General features: G+C 38.0%; 1 protein-coding gene across 1 annotated transcript in view; it reads right to left on the reverse strand.

Moving 5' to 3' along the window:
• Window positions 1-761: 761 nt before the first annotated feature.
• Window positions 762-22,207, reverse strand: part of LOC113030056 (polypeptide N-acetylgalactosaminyltransferase 10-like) — an 88,795-nt gene continuing 67,349 nt past the window's right edge. Inside the window, exons 7-14 of the mRNA XM_080307339.1 lie at window positions 18,666-18,783; window positions 10,280-10,387; window positions 7,925-8,146; window positions 6,192-6,308; window positions 4,561-4,710; window positions 3,882-4,116; window positions 2,764-2,979; window positions 762-2,679 (exon numbers count right to left, since the gene is read on the reverse strand). Of these exons, the coding sequence (XP_080163465.1) occupies window positions 3,952-4,116; window positions 4,561-4,710; window positions 6,192-6,308; window positions 7,925-8,146; window positions 10,280-10,387; window positions 18,666-18,783 (880 nt within the window). The 3' untranslated portion in view covers window positions 762-2,679; window positions 2,764-2,979; window positions 3,882-3,951. The remainder of the gene's footprint in view (window positions 2,680-2,763; window positions 2,980-3,881; window positions 4,117-4,560; window positions 4,711-6,191; window positions 6,309-7,924; window positions 8,147-10,279; window positions 10,388-18,665; window positions 18,784-22,207) is intronic.

Here is a 22,207-nt window from a genome sequence, read left to right on the forward strand (position 1 = left end):
TCAATAAAAAAGTGAAAGTGCCGAATGAACTTTGGGCCTCAGCAGCTGCTGTCCTTTGCAGATAATTGTTAGCTTGCTGTGCAGGTTTTATCCCCAGACTGAGCAGAGATGATGAGTTTGCGTGACCTCTGTTTTATCAGATTTCCAATAAGATGTTTTCAGACATATACAGGTGCTGAGTCAAGGATCTGCCTGATCATAGGTTATCCATAGGTTGCCTGTTACTCTAGAGTAGCCGGGAACATATTCTCTCTGTTAAAAAATGACTAGTTTCTCACACAGATTGGGTATATCAATGGTATGATTGTTCCTTTCAGTCATATAGTTTGTGCAACAATGTTTGCATATTATTTTGGGACATATTTGAATTTATCCAACAGGTTGAACACAGTGCTTAGTTTTGAGTTGATTTTTTTCTTCTGTTCATTGTATTTTTATTCAGTTACATGAATGGATTTCTGTTGTTTGTTCTGCCTGTTTTGCATACCATTTATTGGCACCACTGACTGATACGCATTTTATTGACGCACATATTCTGCCTGCAGGCTTGTCTACTAAAAATGACACTCTTATACAACTATACAATTTTCTCATCTCTGCATGCAATTTCTCATGTGTCACATTTGCAAGTTAATTAGTAATCAGCATATGTGTCTTTTATTTCTTTCTTCTCTAAAATGTCATGTTTTTCTGCAGCTGATGGTGGAGACAACTCATCACTATGATAGTTGAGAAAATGGAAGTGAAGCTTCTAACTTAGCCACTGTTGTGATATGATTTATTTCAACCTGAACTATGTGAAATTAAACTAGTGGAAATGGCAAAAGATTTTTTAAAAAGCAATGCAAAAGTGAAACCTTTGCTCCAATTTAAGTTTTAAAAATAGTTTAGTAAGAAAGACAACTTAACTATGTATAGCAGTTATTAAAACCATTTCACAGCTTTATACACAATAAAAACACGCTGATAAACTATAAAAAGAGCAGAGGGTAATAAAACTTACAGTAGAATCATGCGATACACAAGTGCAAAGTCAGTAATAAAATACTGTGTATTTAAGAAAAAAATATTTTAAAAAATAATTAACAATATTTCTTAAAGCTAACTATGTAGCGTGCTTCAGTTCGGCTGGTCATTCCACAACTGCAGAGTCCCTTTTAGTCTCCAAGCATGAGGTGAAAACAGTCAGCAGGTCCTTGCATGAGGATCCCAGGCTGTGCACCAGAGTCCTGAAATCCCGAGATTTTGAATCCAGTTTGCAAGAGTTTCCTAGATGAAGATAGTTATTACTATCGACTAAAAATAGCATATTTTTTGATGATAGAGATCTGAACAGATTTGAGCTCCTGGAAAAAAAATCTATGCAAGAATGTGGACATCATGCACACTCCATGCGGAGAGGTACAAACCCAAAATCTTATGCTGTAAACCACTGTGCTGCCAATTCTGGACCTCTCTGACCGAATGATCTGTAGATGTGTTTATGAAAAAATGGCCGCCCCTCCCTGAGCCTGGTTCTGCTGGAGGTTTCTTCCTGTTTCTTCCCTAGGGCAGGGATAGCTCAGTAGGTAAAGTGGTCGCCCCATGATCGGAAGGTCGGCGGTTCGAATCCACTTAACGGCTACCCTGAGGTACCCCTGAGCAAGGTACCGTCCCTACACACTGCTCCCCGGGCGCCTGCTTAGTGGGCTGCCCACTGCTTCACTGAGTGAATGGGTCAAATGCAGAGAAAAACAAGTAATTTCCCCATGGGGATCAATAAAGTATCCATTATTATTATTAAAAGGGAGTTTTTCCTTCCCACTGTCACCAAAGTGCTTGCTCATAGGGGGTCATATGATTGTTGGGTTTTTCTCTGTATGTATTATTGTAGGGTCGACCTTACAATATAAAGCGCCTTGAGGCGACTGTTGTTGTGATTTGGCGCTATATAAATAAAATTTAATTGAATTGAATTAAAAGAGTGCACACTGGTTTCTTGCATTTTGTTTAGAAATCAACAATAAAATGATAATGAAACTTTTGGGAGACAGGGCTGTACCCTGAGAATTCCTTTAGCTGTTAGAGAATTGCCAACACATGCAAACAAGCAAAGTGCAACTTCACTTTTGTTTTCTGTAAATGGCATAAATATCTGTTGGTTTACAACTGTTAATCAGTACACATGAGAAAACTGCTTAACCTTGCCTCAGTAGTAGTTTAGCATAGCAGAACATTTAATGAAAATATAATTTTAAAAAAGAAGTTTTTACCTGTAATTTACCAGACAACACAAAATACATTTTGAAATGATGTTCACGTAATATTTAGTTTGTTTATAACATTATACAAAAAAGTTCACTTTAAAGTCTTTGTGCCTTTGAAAAAAGTATATTTTTAGTAAATCTACACACTGTGCAGGATTTTGTCCCTCCTCATTTTCTCAAGTTGTGCCTTTAAAGAACTTGGGGCCGTGAGTAAAAAGATAGCATTGACAAAAATATATAAATAAATGAAATAAAAACTGGATAGCTCATCCATTAAATCCAGCAGTATCGGCATCAGTATCAGTATTTTTACCGCAGTCAAATTAAGTTTTTTCCTCTTATACATTTTTGAGGTCCAAGTCTTCCATCTTTAAAAGCTCCACATTTTCAGGGTTTCCACAAGGCAGTCAGGTCTCACCATCGTTCTCCCATCCTGACGATAAACAGAATCAAAATATTATCAAAATCACAGATTTTATAATAGGCATTTTAAAATGAACTGTGTCTTTGCACTCACTGAGCGTTTCGGGTGCTGGTGCTCAGGCAAGCATGTCCTTCTTTTATCTCCTTTCCCACGACAAGCTTGCGCTTCATGATCGGATTCTGGATGTCACTGCTTGTGGTCCCACCAGCTCTTCAGCTCTCAGGGACTGCACTAGATCACTGTACCACAGGGTATGTCTGGAAAGCTGTGTCTTATTCACTTGTAGCTTTCATTCATACCTTGACAACACTGAAACAAAGGGAAGATATACAGGTTCCATAAATTCTGAGACCATTATAGCTCTATTTAACAGGCTTACTGGGTAATCCTTAAGGAAGTTAAAAAAAAGGCAAACTAGCAAAACATTAATGATAATCGTAATGGTGGTTTCGTGTCTAGTTTCTTCACCGTTGTTAAATATTATTGAAGTTGCATCAATAAATGTTCATCACATTGGGCGACATGAAATATAAATATTTTTTAAAGGAGTAAACTTCTTTAAAATCAATCATAGGATTAACACACTGCAGGCCACAAAGTCAAAAAGTCACGATTTTTACTTTTAGTGTGAACGGCCATGATTTTGGGTTTGCTTCGCACACTTTACAGTTTAACTGTGAAGTTTTGGCAAATGTTTGCAGGCAGATCAGCATCTTCCATGCAAAGTACATAAGACACCAGCATTATGCTAGAGAACAAAGCTATAGCGAAGAGATTTTCGGTACAGCACCGTATCTTTTTGCAACCAATTTCACCTAGGGAATGCCAGCAACCACTTGCAAACTGGTTGGGGAACACACAGGTTCCTTACTGACTGACGGTTGCCCAGGTGCAGCAAGGTCTGTGTGACCAGGGCTTTATGATTTATGAGCATGTTTTCCTTCTGTAGTGAGCCTTGACCCTGTTGCCTTACACCGGTTATGCTGGCTGCAAACATAACTACTGGAAGCAACACATACAACCCTGTATGGTGTTTTATGTTTATCAGCCAGGCAAGGACCACTTTTAACATAAAAGTATACTCTAAAATGTACTACCAATAATTTCACGAGTCTTCAGGCCACTACAGTAACAGTGTGAGAAATTAAAAAGCAAAGTAATTTGTCCATTTCAAAACAAAATCAAACATCTCTTCCCTCAGAAAGACTCACTTGAACAAAGATGACCTTTGAGTCATGATCGTTCTTTTTGGAAGACGTGTCATCTCACTGTTCAGTAAGCTCAGTTGGTGCCCTGGTTGAAGTGCTCCAGCACAGTGGTGTTGGTTCTTTCAAACAACCACAGCTGGCTGAGAGAGGCAGGGTCACACGTGTTCATGAAGACTCGCCGCTCACTCGGACTGCTATCAATACAGCTGTTACTAACGGGATGATACAGACTCTTATCCTGGAGGAAAGATAAACATATACATATTATACAAGAAGCTAACTTCTTCACAGGACATTTATTTCCTTCTTTATACAAAGAGAAAAATCTAATACTCTGTGATTAATACACATTTTAAAGCCTTATACTCCACAACGATTAAACCTATTTCTCAAACTTGTTGGTGTTCTATATGGCATATGTACGCATTACTACCGGCAGGATGTTACACTTTGCTCCTGCAAAATTTAAAGTGTCTATCGACCTTTTACCAGGCACACACTGAAATACTTGACATTTCAATTTTTATTTATTTTTTTATTTTTACTTTGGTGACTTTTTAACAAATATAAAACCTTCCTAAGGCCAGGACAGTTGGAGAGCATTGAATAGGATGAATTAGTAAATACACTAATTTTCTACAAGCAGTGAACTCTAGGATTTCTCTATTTCTGTTCATCATACCTTTCTGTACCGCCAAAGCTGGTTTCCCTTCATGCCGTGACAGTCATACAGGGTGACTGGGCTGCTGTGGGAGATGGCATCAAAGCACAGCTTCCTTGTATGTATGGGGTCACCCACCCGGATATCCTCCCTCCAGCCAAATGTTAACACCTGCAGGGAGCACATCTGAGCTGTAACAACATCTGACTGTCCTTCCTTTGTCTACGTGAAATTTCTACCTTTTTTTCTGTCAGATTGATTTTCTTGTTGAAATTGGGGTTATTATGGTAGTGTTGCAGTGTTACATGGTGTAGAGATAGTAAAGCCGATAAAATAAGCATTTTGGATTTATTTGATTTATACAATAGTTTCTCCACATCAGTGTTCAATCGATCTAGCCCAAATAGTTGGAGGTTACATTTACACTCAGGTCCATAAGTTTGTGGATGATGATACATTTTTTAGTAGTAATGCTGTACAAAACCACAGTACACTTAATCAATTAAGATATACAGTACACATATGAATCACTTCCTTTTGTCACTAAAGTTTTTACTGTCTCACCCATTAAGAGTTCATTTCCTATGATCTGTTACCAAATCCAAGTTCAACATTTGGAATCAAATCCAGTTTTTATTTTTATTGTACTTTTGATATTAAAAGAAAAATGTTTTGCCATCCTAAAACATATGGACTGCACCCTATGACCATACAAGCTGCAAAATGTTATGGATGTGATAACTGTACACATTTGGTCACCACATTCTAATTAGAAGTTTTGAAAAAACAAGCTGTTTTTCCACAGGGAAGCATATCACTTTGCAAAAGTTAGAATGAGGTAACTCATTCTCACTCACTCACTATGTGTTAATAGACCTCTCTGCATTGAATCATATCTGTTATTAACCTCTGTCTCTCTTCCACAGCATGTCTTTATCCTGTTTTCCTTCTCTCACCCCAACCGGTCGCAGCAGATGGCCCCGCCCCTCCCTGAGCCTGGTTCTGCTGGAGGTTTCTTCCTGTTAAAAGGGAGTTTTTCCTTCCCACTGTCGGCGAAGTGCTTGCTCATAGGGGGTCATATGATTGTTGGGTTTTTCTCTGTATCTATGAAGTGCCTTGAGGTGACTTTTGTTGTGATTTGGTGCTATATAAATAAAATTGAATTGAATTGAATTAATAGTACTATTAAAATGTATCTCAATTAAGTGATTAGACTTAATTTTGTACAATTATAGGATAAAAATGACAGGGCCAAATGTAATTCAAATATAACAATTTAAATAATGGGACAAATGATCGTTCTTTTGCAGTATTATTTTGACACCGACGTCTTTTCTCCACCTGTTAATTTTCTTTTTTATTTGCTGTTTGTTTAATTTAGCCCAATTAGGGTTTGGCTAAAAATGAATAGCATGACATTAAAAAGGTCCACTTTCTGTCTGTCTGTTTAGTTTTTTTTTCCTCCTTAATATACCTTGTTGGTAAAAACACACTTTCATTAACATGCTACTAAAGTAAGAAAACAAATGAAAATAATTTACCTGAAAAAAAAACAGCTTGTTAACAACCCATCATGTTGCTAGAACATCATCTCAGAGGCTTTAGGATATGAACTGAAAACCCAATAAGCTCATTTAAGAGGGTGCCCTTACCTGTCCGTGACTCCACCCCACCTCACCACGGCCTTTCACACAGTTCTCCAAGCGGATGGGGCTCCCTGACACAAAGTGTTTGACCTCCATACACATTCCACTGCCCACATTCTGTATCTGAAAAGCACATATATAACTATGATAAACTGACATAAACCAGAAACCCATAAACATGCTGAGATTACAATACACAGTATAATCTCCGCTCTTAGTCCTACACAAGTAAATCCATACACTGACTGTAGTCAGCAGATTGATTTTCAGTTTTATCTTTTTTCTTAAGTTCTTTTTTGTGCACTTCACATGTAAAGGCTTGGAGGCATTTTTTGCCTTCCAGGAGTGTAACTAGGCACCGATAGGAATTGCAGCTTGTTAAAAATACTAAAAAATAGTGTGTTATTGCAAACGTGTTTCATCACTGTTTCTTGTCTTTTTATACCACTGAGAATTCTTTAGCGTGTACCTCAATCCTTTATACCTTTTTAACAATTCTTATCAGTAATCTATTTTTCTTAAATCAAAAAACCCTCAAAACATTACAAGTTGAAACCAGTAGAAACGATTTTCCTGCCTTAAGCTAGTTTTTCGTGAACTTGTTACAGTCACATAATACATTCATGATGAAATTTTACAGTGAAATTATAGATTTTTGTTAAGTCTGTTGAAAATTTCAAACTTTGGTAATCTGTTCCTAAAAGAAATTATTTTTGGCTTTGGCTGATCATAGGATAGGGTAACTAGAGTTGTTCATATTTCCAACAGATTTACTTCTGTGGCTTCAGTTTGGGTACATTGAGAGCAGAATCTGAATATTGTGAATACACTAATTTTTCTTTCCATGAAATGAGTTAGCAAAAGAGCCCTAAGGCATGAAACATGATTCCCAGACAACAAACAGGGAACTAGAAGATGACGATATTTTCAAAAGAAAGCTGGAAAAATACTTTGACCTTTTCATTACGCAGAGTTAATTTTCATACATTTTGTAATAATTTTCATCTTGATTTGATATAATTATTCATCTTGCTTTTGCCACGAAAATATTCTCTGCAGCACAACTGAAACATGCTCATTAACTGTCTGTTTTCTGATACTAAATGATTTATTTGAGCTACACACCGCAGTATTATATAATATATCTATTTGAATTTATTTATAGCAGCAGAATACAATTTAGCATCCAGGTTCTGAGCTAATTACTTTCAGCAAATAGTTTGCGTACAAAAATTGGTGAGTGATTAGTAAATATTCCCTTTGTGGCTACAGGCGGATGCTCGGCTATTTAAAGGGGAGTTAATGGATTGGAGAAATAGGGAATTTTGCAGCAGATGTCAGAGGCATGTTACACATGTATGACCAAGTGCAGCTGGATGTGACTGTGTGGAGTCATGTTCCTTGAGCCAGCTGGTTACAATTGGGGGCTTGTCCGGGATTCTAAATGAAAAATCAAACACGAAACATACCCTATGCCTGTATAGTCTCTGGAATTATGAAAACACAATGGGAACAAAGTTGGATTCACAGATTTTTTAAAATGTATTTATTATTTTTTATTATGACATCTAACTGCAGACATGTATTCAGTTTAGCGATTCCATATTCATTGTACACACAAAAACCTTTCCAGATGTGTTTTTTCATTTATTTTTTAGTTTGTATCTCTATGCATACATCTATTTATTTAATTTCTCTACATATATGAAAGCAGTTTCATGAACTAATCCAGCTCTTACCTCTCCCCAAGCAGCAGCAGGAGGTTCTACTGGTGGATAGTGTTTGGGAAGATCCCAGGCCACTTCATTCATAAACCACTTAAAGCTTTTACAGTTTAATCGGGTCCTCAGCTCTTTCTGCGCTGTCATGTCACCTGCAGACAGGTGCCGATACTCAGGTCGACGCTGGTACACATACTCTGCGTATTCGTCCATCCAAACTTCTGCTACACGTTTTAGATTCTGAAATCAAGTTAAAAGGAGTTTCACATGGTTGGATTAATTCTTTAAAATAGTTTTTTGTTAGCAGACAATTCAAATTTCACACAATAGGAACCTCTAACACATTATCAATAATGGGAGTCATAAAAAAGGTTTAAGGGTCCACTTATGAGTAATGCAAACTTTAACATTCCCATTCTCTTCAATTTGTTGTGGCTTTATACTTTAATGCAGCGGTCCCCAATCCCCGGGCCTCGGACCGGTACCAGTCCATGAGTCGTTTGGTACCGAGCCGCGACAGTTGAGGCTCAGGTGTGAAATGTATGGTTTTCAGGGTTTTTAACGGTTTTCAGCGTTATTTTGTTATCGTTTTTATTGTTAACTCGGTTTTCCTCCATCTTTTCACGTGTGTTATGAATAAACCTTCTTTTTTTTTTGGTACTAGTTTTATTTTGTTGTATTTATCCGCAACACCTTAAAGGCCGGTCCTTGAAAATATTGTCGGGCATAAACCGGTCCGTGGCACAGAAAAGGCTGGGAACCACTGCTTTAATGCATCAACTATGTGTTGTGTCAATGGATTCTGAAGCTGTCTGTGTTTCCACCTGCAAACAAGTACCCTAGTATAGGTCTTTTAGTTCCTGACAGTGAGACCAATTATATGGAGAGCTGCCATGGACTGGTGTGAACTATGTTTACCTAGTATGCTGGGTTTTTTTTTTTTACTGTATATTTGTCTCTAGGAATCTGCCAAGACAACGGCATTTTATTGCTGCCGTTTTTGACCATTGTATTTGAGCTACATATATTGAAACTGACCTATAGAGTGCTCTCTTTGATTCAGCTTTGATTGAAATGATACCTCAACAAACGGGAAAAAAAGAACTATCCGCTTTTATGTAAAGGGTCAGGTGATTCAGGGACATCAACATTTCAATGAAGCTAAGTTAGAGACTGTTCCTCAGAAAAACAAAACAAAGCCAGTTACTTTCAGCTACACACTGAGCTATACCGAGCCATGTTTCAGGCTGAGAGCAGAGGCATACATAATGAATGGTGTTTGGCTACACCTCAGATGATTAAGCACTTTTAGACAATTTCCTATTCTGTGTAGGTGCTGAAAAAAAAATAACAAAAGAACTTAAGCTCATTCTTCACAGTAGCACCTGGAAAGGCTATAAGTTGTAGATAGTGGATACCCTGCATATTTCTGCCTCTTGCCTGGTGGTCTTTTATGAGTGAATGCTGAGCAGACTGTAAAGTACACTGAGATGAAAGAGTAGTGTACTTAGCAGAGGATGCAGAAAATACAAACCCTGCACCACTCTGTGTGTGCATGCAAATGTATAGCATGTGTGTTTACATGCAGGGTTAATGTATGTTTCTGTTTACTTGTTTATTGGGGTTAATTAGCTAAAGGTTCATTTAAAAGGCAGGGACATTCAGCTTCACTGCTCAGTGGACTTCAGAGGCACAGAAGTTGCTACAGTGTGTGTGTGTGTGTGTGTGTGTGTGTGTGTGTGTGTGTGTGTTTGTACTTTTATGAATACACACTTACACATATCTACTAAAAACATCCCATCTTCCATATAACGTCATAATTAGCAGAGATCCAAAAATCATGTTTCTGTATTGCTTTTAAACCCTGAGTGTGAATACAACAAAACACTAGTTTGTCAAAAATCTGTTTACCTAAATGTTTACTCTTGTTTGAAGCATGCTGGTTGACAGTTAATCATTCATTCCTTATTAAAAATCTTACTGGCAACAATAAGAATTTTTTTAAAGGGTAGGGGGTGGTGAGTGTGAGCAAGCATGTGATGGGATGCACCATAATCCAGATTGAATACTCCTTCTAGTACTCCTTAGGATATTATAGCATTATACTACCATATACTACTGTAATTCAGTAAAATCAGAATTATTAGTCTTTTAAAAAATGAAAAAAGGAGCTCCTGGAATGGAAAAAAGGATTTTCTTTAATTGATCAGGCTTTTTATCTCATTGACTAGTTCTCTACTAGTTTATAGAATACAATAAATTGTTGCTCTATGACTTAAATGTATCAGAAGTAATGTTAGAGCCTGTGTATTTTGCTTTTATAGTATGCAGAAAATCCATCACTGATCCACTACACATAGTGAGAAGAATTACCTTTGCCAAGCTGATCCCACCAGGCACTTTGTAGGGGACATACTTCCTATAGATGTGTCCTACCCTGGAGCAAGGGATGTCCTCCATCCGACCACCACACATCCACAGCTTCAGAGACACAAAGAGAGGGAAAGAATACTTTCATCTGATGAATCTTTATGGTGTTTAGAAGCTTTGCTCTTTAAGATTCAAAGAGATGCACAAAGGTAAAGCAAGGTGAAGGAAGGAGATGACGACAGAGATGAGCAGAAGACTGATGGCTGAGCAGAAGGAGGAATAAGGTACAGTGATTCGAAGAGGCTTATAAATCCTGGGAGACCAACAGGAGAGAGAAGATGTAATAAAGATGAGAGGACAGAGCAGAGGAGGCAGGGGGCACAAAAACAAATTATGCCAAGATGGTGACCTGACTTCACCTAAGAAGGAGGACCAGATGAGAAAAGGTCTTTCTGACAAATCACTGATACAATGCTTATGTTACGACACTATTAGAATATTGTTGGTATTCAAAAAACACAACTGGTTTACTAAAACTTCTGCCGTTTTATGGGAAAACAACATTTTTGTTACTTTTTTAATAGCTTTTAAGTACCTTTGTCTGAAGTGTTGTCTGAAGCAAAAACAAAGCATCATTGCTTCTTTTTCTTTTTAGCTGTCTATCTGACATAACAGAGACATTCAACAGTGTGTCTTCATTTTAATCCTCCAGCAATAACAAAGGCAACTGTGATGATTTGCTTACTTGGCTTTCAATGAGGAAAACAGACCATGAGAAGAAAGGGAGGCTATGAAAGGGGCGAGAAATAAAAGAAAGACTTAAATACAGCAGGCAGGATGGAAAATGGGTTTTGTTTTAGCAAAACTAAATGAATAGAAATGAGAAGCTCATTTGAAACATAAGTAAATACTATCAACACAAGTTTGAAGACAGCCAAAGAGAGAGGCAGAGAGAAAGAGTAGTAGTGCTGCTGGTCCTGCAAAAAAGTCTGCTAATATGAGACTAAACAGGCTAAACGTGGGGAAAGTTTGACAACTTAGACATGAGCGAAGGAAAAGAACATGTTTTATACATCACTTCTAGTTATACAGACATACATTTCATTAGTTTGCGTTTTTTAAATCGTTGAAGGATCGCGGCAAACCCTTTGAATGAACTGAGCCGATCTCTAACTGTAAACCTATTACTACACAGCAGTTCATATGTAGATGTGTAGATACAAAGAATTTTTTTCTGTAGTTTCCTGAGATGTGTGGCTCAGTGGCTCCCACCCTGCAGAGATGATAACATTGAAACTATAGAGGAACGTAGAGCAGATTGCATCTCAAATGCTGAAGACTGAAATATCAGCTAGTTGTCCTTCCAAGTCATCAAGTGCTGTCAATTCATCAAACCCACAGGCATCTCAAAAATATGCAGTGTCCTTTGGCACTGAGTTATGGTATTACTCAGACATGTCTCAGTAGCAACATGTCACATATGGATGCTTCTAAAGAATCTCTTGCTGTTACATTTAAATGAACTATTTAATGGATTTTTTCAAAGTTAATGTTAATGCTGCTAAGGTGTTTATGTAATAAACAAAAAGCTGATCTTTTCTTAAACCTAGCCAGCAACTTATGGGGAAGTGAAAACTAAACTTTTAAGCAAATCAAAATAAAACAGAGCAAAAACAGAATTACCTTTGCTGGTGGATCAAAGCACCATGTGCAAATCTGAGATTCTGCCAGATGTTTTTATTGTTGCACAGCTTTTCATATGGCCTGGTCTAGAACCAAAATCAATAAGCTAGCATACACAAACTGTAGATTATGTGAGGAAAAACATTTTTCGAAATGTGGATTTTGAAGTGACCTCACTCTCACCTTATGATTATGAGTTTTTTATTTTTTGTCCTGTCTACATCCCCTCACCCACAACTGGTCACAGCAGATGGCTGCCCCTCCCTGAGCCTGCTGGTGATTTCTTCCTGCCAAAGGGGGGCTTTTCCTTCCCACTGTCGCCACATGCTTGCTCATTGGGGATTGTCTGACTCTGAGGTTTGCAGCTGAATTACTGTACGGTCTTTACCTTGCAAAAAACTGCCTTGAGGCCACTGTTCTTGTGATTTGGTGCCGAACAAATAAAATTTAAGTGAATTTACAGGAGGCAAGGAAAAATAGAAGCCGGTAATTGAATCCCAAATGTTCAAGGAATGTTTAGTGTTTAACTTCAAACAAGTTTGATTATTATTCAAGGATTTTTAGTGATTAAAATACATTAAAAATATTTTTGGTTTCCAATGGATGAATCATTTTCTACGGGCTGCTCTATGAGATTTTTAGCAGTACCTGCATAGCAACACTTTTTTTTCTTCTAGCAGTTTTTAATATCGCTTTTGCAATACAAGTAGATGAAATACCTATCCCGTAGGAACCGCCATAAAGACATGAATCTATTTGTGTTGGGTTTTAACTTTGAGACACTAATGTGTGCCAGTGAATTATTGATATACTTTGAATTATTCTGACAGTCTAAAAATATTAAACTGACAATCTGGTTGGCAACAAAAGGTAAATATTTCAGGTTCTGAAAGCAATTAACATAAACCTTGGCACACATGGCTTGAAAGTTGTATTTTGCTTTTCATTATGAAGACGTTCATTAAACATTAACATGTTTAATTGTTTTGCCAACTGCCGTTTCCAAGGGCAGGAATTAACAGTCAAGCTCAAGCCAAAACATAAAACCTACTCTGGCTCTCTATGTCAGGTTCAAACTTTAACCTCCTAAGAACCGAACTCTTCCATGGCATGCATTTTTAATCTCTCTTTGATATTTGGGCTGATTGGGACCCAATGAATGTAAAAATAAAGAATTGCCAGATTTTTCTTTTTTCCTAATTTTTGTTTCTAAGAAAAATGAGAGCTACATATGAGGATATTCATATAAAATTTAGATAGAACGGTAGCAGCATAATGTCCTCGTAAGTGGATACCAGGCCCTTGTAGAGCAAAACTGATTGTTTTGGTCTAAATAACCCAAAATGTGATATCCACATATGTGAACGCCAGGTCCTAGGAGGTTAAACACATTCGGGGCTCAAATTTTAATTAAACTTGCAGACTAAGCTTACAGACATTAAAACAATAAGACAAAACCACTGACTATCTAGAAATCTACAAAGAAAAAGCGCTATCAGGCCAGTTAATGTTCCTCTATAGCAGCTCGACTTTCATTAATGAGGCGTGTAATCTCGTCACATGAAAATGTGTTTCACGGTCCAAGTAACATTAAACTCATATATCGTCCAGGCATGAAGTTCTCATGACCCTGTGCTGTTATCACTGTCACTCTAGTACAGCTAGAGTCTCTCTGCTCACATGAGTGTTCACAGCTCAGTTCAAGAAAAGAAACTACAGAACCACTGAATTCACTCCAAATGCATAAATAAAATATGTTGCTGCAAGAAAAAAAATCCAGCACTGACTTAAAGTGCAACAAGAACTTGAGCTGTCTGTACTCGTGTCCAAGAATAAATAAAACATGAATGCATACAGTTTGATTTTCTTCTGTGTTTCAGTGGCCTGGTCATGTGTTTTGCTTCCACTGCATGAATAATAATGATCTAACAAAATGCTTGCAGCACTAAATCTAAAGTCAGTATACAATAGCATCAATTGCATTTTAATGCTCTGGGACTAGAACAACAATCTGAATGGACTGACCTTGTGTGGTTTTTTTTTTTCTTTGTTTGTGTGTGTGTGTGTGTGTGTGTGTGTGTGTGTGTGTGTGTGTGTGTGTGTGTGTGTGTGTGTGTGTGTGTGTGTGTGTGTCAGTGTTTTCTTTCAACAGGATGTTTTATGAGATGCCTTATGAGTCTGGCGTGACACCTGGACTAGATTTACACTGGATGGCATTACCTTGGCATGCTGAGGAACCTCGGAATAGTCTTTGACTGAGATTTGTCCTTTCACTCACACAGCTTCTTTGTTTTTTAGTTTTTTTTTTAAACCTGCACAGCGTTATAAAAATGGGAGCATCCCGTCTCAGGGTAATGCTGAAAAACTAGTCCAAGCATTTGTTACAACTGTAATCTGCTTGCCCTAAACGCACTCTGAAATGCCTTCACTTGATCCAAAACACTGCAGCAAGAGTCTTAAGAAGACCTAGAAAGAGAGCTAGTTCCCCAACAGAAGCTTCTTGTCAAAACCAGAATCAAGTTAAATTTGCCCAATCTTATCCTGAAAACCTCACAGTGAGCAGACAAAACAGAACATCAGCTTTTGACATTATTCTTCAACCAACTAGAGGCTGGACCAGGGTCACCTGAACTATTACCTTGCAGGCCTACTATAGATTGCTACAGGGCATCCTGAGCACTTCTCCATCTCTTCCTTTCTCTTACTCTCCATCCATTAGCTGTACGTTTTCTCTGTTCCAAAGTTTGAGTTTGTCCTGTTTATTATTTTATTTCTATCTATCACGACGTGTTTCCCCAAAGGGATGAGTTATATTTCTGTCTATATTATAGATCTCATCCCTTGAGTTGACTTTTATTGTGATTTTCTGAAATCACAAGTAAATTTAATTGACCAAAGACCAATATAAAAAAAACTATAATAAGCAGGAAGGGGAAAAATCCACATCAAACATAATATGAGCAAATACATATTATTTGATGATGTTGCCGTGGAAACAAGAACCAGAAAGCCAGTGTACTTTTTATTCTTTCAATAAGATGATTTTATCACAGGCAAGGGTAGAAAAGTTAGTCTGTAGCTGTCTATGTCCATCCAGCGCTAAATCCATAAATATGAAATAACATTCTTTTAAAAACATTTTTTTTTCAATTTATGTTTTTAGAAAAGTTTTACCCTGCCAACTATTTGGAAGTTGGCAAATGTTTTCTTTGAACAAATACCCCTTTTCTGGCTCCATCCATGGAGGTTTAATTATTTCTGCCTCCAGAGCAGCTCTGTCTCCAAATGTTTGCATAAATGAAGCTCGTCCGAAGCAATATAAAGACTCCGCAGTTGGTTTTATGCCTGCACTGTCCCTCTCACCCTCCCTGTGAGGTCACATTGCTTCTGCTCTTTGGGCCTTTATGTTCTGACATTATCTTGGTGTGTGAGCTGGAAATGCTTGGTGTTCCCACACCGCTGTCACCAGGATGGAGCTTTAGATTAACTGTACCACTGAGTAAAGTAATTGTGTTTCACATGCAAGCAGGGCCCGGCTGTCTGTGGGAGCAGCAGTTTGGTTGTAAGGATTAGTATGAGAGCCTGTTAATCTTCTCACCTCAGGAGACTGGCTGTCTGCACTATATCAGCTAATGGGGATCTTAATAAAAAGGAAACCAAATTGAATATCTGAGCATATAAAGTAGACTTAAGAGGCACAGCAAGGCATGCGCTAATAGGAAAAATTAATAGTGATAATCTTGACCAAAATAATAACCTTGGTAAAGGGTATTATCTTAATGATTACTTAAGTTAGACAGAAAACTGTATTAAAACATAAAAGCTGTTCTCACCAGGCTCAGCCCTGGGCCATTGATGGCATTAGTCTAGGCCTATCATTTGTTTCACATGCCCGGCTTCTAATCCTCACCTTTTGTTCAGACCTAAAGACACTCAACTGCAGTACAATCCATCATATTATAGTTTTAAAAATGGATTATACTTTTGCATCATGACGCATGGGTATCCAGGTATAGGTGACCTTGGTTTTTGGAATTAATCAGTCATTCAGAAACCGATTTTATTTCCACCCAGACATCCGTACATCAGTTTTCCTCTTCTTCATCTTCTTATTTTGTATAGTGTTGTCATTTATGGTAAGCATTGGGCAAATTCCTTCTCCTATATTCACAACTTTATATACCTACAGTGACTTCACCCATTGGTTTCTTGAAATTTAGACCCCAGACGGTTGTTCTTATCATTGTTTTTTGGAGTCAGAAACCAAAAATTTTGACAAATGAGCGCATTGCTATAATCTAATTCTAACCAGTAAACCTTAAGTTAAAAGATAAGGCCAGCACAGAAGCGCTAAAAGAATCATTGTCTGACATGGCCATTTACAGCTGGCTCCAAAAGCAGGTAAGTCTCCCCATTTCAGACTCCCAAGGTACTACACCCAACTCAATCAAGATTAAAAAAAAGCATGTTTACAGCCTGGTACACACAATGTTGAGGATTCTGTAGATGCTTTCACCTTTCATAGAAACTATACAGTGTCTTAGTGTTATTTTTAAAAATTATGGGCATATAAACAGCACAAAAAGGACAGAAATATGTGTTTGGTTGATTATTTCTTTGTAGTAACGGTGCTTCTAATCTGTAACTCACACGAAAACATTGGCGGACTTGTGACAAATGCTGACAAAAGCAATCTGTGACCAGCATGAGGATGAAGTGCCAAGCTGTTGTGGCTGTGAATGTTTCTTCCAGATGCTACTGAGTGAATAAATAAATGAAAACATTTGTAAATTGCCAGTATGTCTTGTTTCTTAAGAGTTCAATAATCCAATCCAGTAAATGACACCCAACAGGAGTCAATAGAATCTTTGATTTGAAGTTTTTCATGGGTGCAACCCACATATTCAAAGCTGCTTCTCAACCCACAAATGCAATTTTCCAAATGAGGTACCATTTAAGGATAATTAGACTGGTGTTAATCAACCAAACACAAATGTCCTTACTTTTGTGCTAAGCTTAGTCAGATGCAGATGTAGTCAAAAGCATAATATATAGTGTATCTAAAGACTATATGTTTTATTAGTTATATTTTTATAATTAAATTGATAAAAATGTGAATGAAAACATGAACAAAATCAAGAGGTCCAGTTCAGTGATTGGTTTACACATTCAATTAACAAGGAAAAGAAAACTGCTTTGATCCCAGGAGGAGACACAAATACCTTTGGGGTTGCATCAAGATGGGATAAATCAAAGAAGCTACCCGCTGTGGTGATGCCTTGTGTCTAAAGGGGCAGCCGAAAGTAGTTCTCTTTCACTCGAGTGGCTCAACTTACCGTGGTCTGAACTTACTCTGATACTAAATGAAGCTTATGCGTAAATTCACTAAGGAAGCTCCCTAATCAGTCATCTGCCTGCTTTCCTGGGTGTTAAGCTGCTTTCTGTTCATTACATCACTACCACTTTCCCACGCCGTCAATCTCAACACAGTCATCATTACTTTAGTCCAATCATCTCCTTGCCCTTGAGCCAATCAGGCTCTGCGTGTGTTCATTTCTTTCTCCCTTTCAAACTCTCATTCATGCAACCCATCTCCACAAGCACCTCAGTCAGAGCTCCGCCCAAGCCTCAGTCTTCATCTTCACCACCACCATCGTAAATCCTGTAACAGCTGGGATTTTGTTCTGCTATGCCATGTGTAATTGAGTCTAATCGCCAAATACGTTAATTTCTATATCTCATGTTCAGTTATTCCAAGTGATTTTTGCTCATGAAAATAAGCTCACTTTACTTCTGTTTCCAAAACAACCAAGTTGGCAGTGATACACAGCTAAATGAAAGCCTCCAAACACAGGACACATCTTTTATAGGCCACAGTCTGTGCTTTGCACCAATTCATCGGTCCTAGTGACCATACTTCTAATAATGCAAACTTTAAGCTTTAATAATAATAATAATAACAACAATAATAACAATAATAATAATAATAATAATAATAATAATAATAATAATAATAATAATAATAATAATAATAATGGCTGGACTGGTGTAGTGATTCACTGAGCTGGTGTGAGAAACATACTGATGTTATAAATGTGTGCACAACTATTTGTTCTATCTGGTTCTGAGAAACACAAAGGGATTTTCTGTGTTTCTGTCTTCTTCTACTATGAATCTGATCACAGAAATGTTTGCTGAGAGGAGAAGAACACTCCCGTGGACATCTTCCTACCACCTCCACCACCCCCCTCTGTCAACAGCGTTGACGCTAAAGTAGACATAAAAGTAAATAGGCATTACGAGTGTTTTCAGTGCTGTCTGAGCTTGTTAAGATGTGGCTGAAGCGTGTTTAAAAGAGTTAAAAGGAAACATTAGAAATACACTCTCAGCTTGACCCCCAAAGCCAGAACAAAAACAACTCCCTTGGTCCTTTTGAAAAAAAAAAAGTTTAGTATTTTATAGATTTGCCGGAGGGCAATGAAAGGATTATAACATTGTCTGGGAACACCTTTAATTTGCAGGCAATCTTTTATTTAATTATTATTTTTTGAACTGATGTAATCATGAAAGGCTAAAACTATGGCAGAGTGGCTCCATACAGAACCATTAACAAACAGGTTACAGGCAAGAATATAATCTGGCTTCACATCCTCAATTTAACGTCAAAAACATAATATAATGGATAATATTATCTATACATATTTACCTTAAAGGAGATCTCATACTGCTCTCCTCCCCAGATCTCCAGACCAGTGTCGTATCCTCCCAGCTCCCAGAACCATTTTCTATCCACAGCAAACAGTCCACCTGCCATCACTGGTGACCTAAAAGACCCAATGTAACACAAACAGTCACTGCTTGCGTTGCATTTCGTGAACAGCTTTTACTTAAAACCCCTCACTTATCCATAAAGAGTAGAAGCATCACAGTAATATCAATCCTGCCAAGGACAACATCTAAACAGACAAATCTAACAGCCCTACCTTTTGTGTGAGGCGAAGTGTGGATTTATTCAAAATGACAAACATGTTATCAACAGTGCATATAAATACAGCGCTACTTCAGACCCGTTTCATGAATAATGTGTAGGTTAGTATAGTACTTAAGGTCAGTTAGGGCAGCTTTGTTGAGTAAAATGACATGGTTAAAAGACGTGTATTACACGTGTCAATGCTCTATTTAATGCAAAATACAGTAAATAATGACCAATGTTGGGCAATTAATTATATAGTTACTTCTTCAAAAAAGTAACTGAGTTTTTTGCAGCTGTTTACTTAAAAATGCAGCCAAGACTTTTTTTAAACAAACATTTCAAATTATTTACAGAACAATCAGCTGTTCTGCATCAAGTCTGATGCCACACAAATTAAATCATTTCTGTCCACTATGAGATAAAGGAGAACAACAGCCTGAAACCTGAGGGCTGACAACAGGAGATGTATCACTGCTGTAACACCTGTAACATTCAGCAGTCGCCTCATTGTTCTGACACACACAACAAAACTATTGACTACACTACACACTAACTACACAAGATTTGTGCTAAACGTCACAAATCTCTCACATCTCATTTTTTGATTGGTCGACATGGCACATTTTTCAACCAATAGGAAAGGGTTGGGGTTTGTTTTGGTTTTGTTTGTTCTCACAGTGGAGAGTGCTTTCGAGGGTTTTCCTTACTTTTAATGAGCAGCCAGTCACTTACTGACTAACACCGCAAAACAGAATTATTAAAGTTTTAATCTTAATTTCAATTCAGATTAGATTTTTTTTGTGTGCACAACGCAGATTTTCTGTTCGCAGAGACCGTGCCAGCAGTGCGCAAGCACGTGCGCAGCTTAGAGGGAACATTGGCTACAAGTCCAGGTATGGTTATAAAACATACAGGTTGAAAAGGAATACATCCATAAACCTTCTCAGTGCCTAGCAGGTCCATATTCAACATCCTCTATGCATTACATCCACTATCCCTCCTCTGCACATGTCCAGACCAACTCAGCTTCACTTCACTAACGTTGTCTCCAAAGTTCACAACCAGAGCTCTTGCTCTGATAAACTCGTTTCTATTCCTGTCCTAACCCTAACCCACTCCCAACAAAAATCTACCAGCTCCATCTTTAACTGTTACAAAATAACACTTTTTAAAAAATGAAACTACATGCTTTGGAAGAAAAAAAAGAGTTGATTGTATAGGAAAACATGCATCCTTCTAATATGAATAAAGTTCAGCATCTAACTTGATAGTGAATTAAATCTACAATGGACAGGTAAAGGAAATTTAATATGCTTGAATGTGGCATTAAAAGTTTTCTTGTGGAGTCTAGAGAAGGTTTTCAACCAGACTGACTCCCTCCTTCACCCTTCAGGCCACCCTTAGAGCAAAATCTACAGCTGCTTTTCTTGCAGTGGTGTTGGTATGTATGTATTCATGGGAATCATGAACTCTGACATTTACACAAGATTTTTTAATGCAAAACTAAGCAACCTAGTCAACAAATTATACACCGGAAATGGAACTGTTAGAAGTATAATGGCTCGAAGCTCACCATCCACCTGCTAACAGAATATAAGGAGAAAATGACAGTTTTGAAACAGCTCCAACAGTGCTTGGACCAAAATCACATAAAGTCTGTTTTTGTGGCCTTGAAGAAAAAAACATCTAAGCTGGTAATTGCTTTCAATGGTATATGACTTTTGGAAGCAAAAATAAAACGAGTGAGAATATTCAGAGGAATACAGACAGTAAGTCAGAGTGCATGTATTCCAAGTGGCACCCATTTCTCACCAGAAAATGAAGATGCTCTGCACAGTACAAAACCAATTAACCCACTATAGCACTGTGGTTTCTGTCTGCTGTGTCAAGATCTGTGCTGCTAAGCGCGAGACTTGTTAGCTGTTATGTGGCTGCTATACATGATTGTTGCTGCTGCACACCTGAGGCACAAAAACTGGGGCAGCAGGTAGGCACACAAACACAAGAGTACGTCAGATTTCTTGTGAAGAACTTCACCAACTAGATCCGATCTTTAACCCACAACTTTCCACTCAACACCTGACCCCAAATGGTGCAGCACTAAATCAATCAAACACTGAAGCGCATCATTCTCATCTTTCTATCCCCCAAACGAGATGCGGTCCACTTCACTGCAGAAATATCACAGCACACACACTCGCGGGTACACGCAGGTTGTCATAGCTACAAGCTTTTCATCAGGTGGAAATCGGAGGTGAGTGAGCCAGCAGGTAGTCTGCTCTTGCCAAAGTCGTCCCTGAGGAGGATCAATTAAAGGCAAACAGTGCAGCTACTGTACTGTCAGCGGTGAGAAACACTCTAGGGCTTCTCACACCTCGTGAGCAGTGAGCACAGATATGAGTCCCTTGGTGATAACAGCCAGGTTTCTGCAGTTTTCCCTCTTCAAGGGTGAAAATAATTAAATGAATGAATAAGCAGTGATTACAGAAATCTCTGTACTCCTCTCCAACACTGTTTAATGTCTTTAACACATCATAATTACTCTGGGCACACTGTGTCGGGTTTGCCTCTAACACTCGTGCAGCTTGTTTACGGTCCTTCATTTTTAAAATTAAAATAAAAACCATTTGGCGTGATGAAAACATTTATGCTTCCTGTGCCCTCTGTGGGGCACGCTACCCTAAATTAGCACTCACAGCTCCACAATGCACACACATGATAAACGAATGCCTAAGTGCAGTGTAATAAAATTAACAGATTTTCTTTCTCAATGACAGCAATATTAAACGAAATACTGAAAACTTGGTGGTTTACTCGGTCCATCCCTGCTTTGGCCAGCACATCAAGGTCACCTGATGCTTGATGCTTCCTACAAAACACTGGTATGCCTCTTGGGTCTCTAAATTCCCCTTTTGTTGTTTTAATCACAAAAACCTATCAGCATAAGAATATTTTGCCTGGAAACTGTCCCTGCACAATCACTTTTTTGTCCTGGGACATTTGTTGTCTATTGCAATGCTGTCAACCCTCTCTTGTCATGTTAGTTTCAGGCCAAAAACAATCAACTAGATTTTTAAATTGCTGTTTTATCATGTTTTACTTTGTCAGAGGTTTCTTCCTATTAAATGGGTGTTTTTCCTCCCCGTGTTCACCAAGTGTTACAGTCAGGTGGGCCAATGTGTTTGAGGAGCGGATCCAAAAGCATACGTATGGAAGACAAAACAAAAGGGTAACAAAAGGTGAGCCATTTATTTAGGCTGGTAGTAAAACCTAGA

Source organism: Astatotilapia calliptera, chromosome 10, assembly GCF_964374335.1.
Source record: "Astatotilapia calliptera chromosome 10, fAstCal68.1, whole genome shotgun sequence".
NCBI classification, from domain to species: Eukaryota; Metazoa; Chordata; class Actinopteri; order Cichliformes; family Cichlidae; genus Astatotilapia; species Astatotilapia calliptera.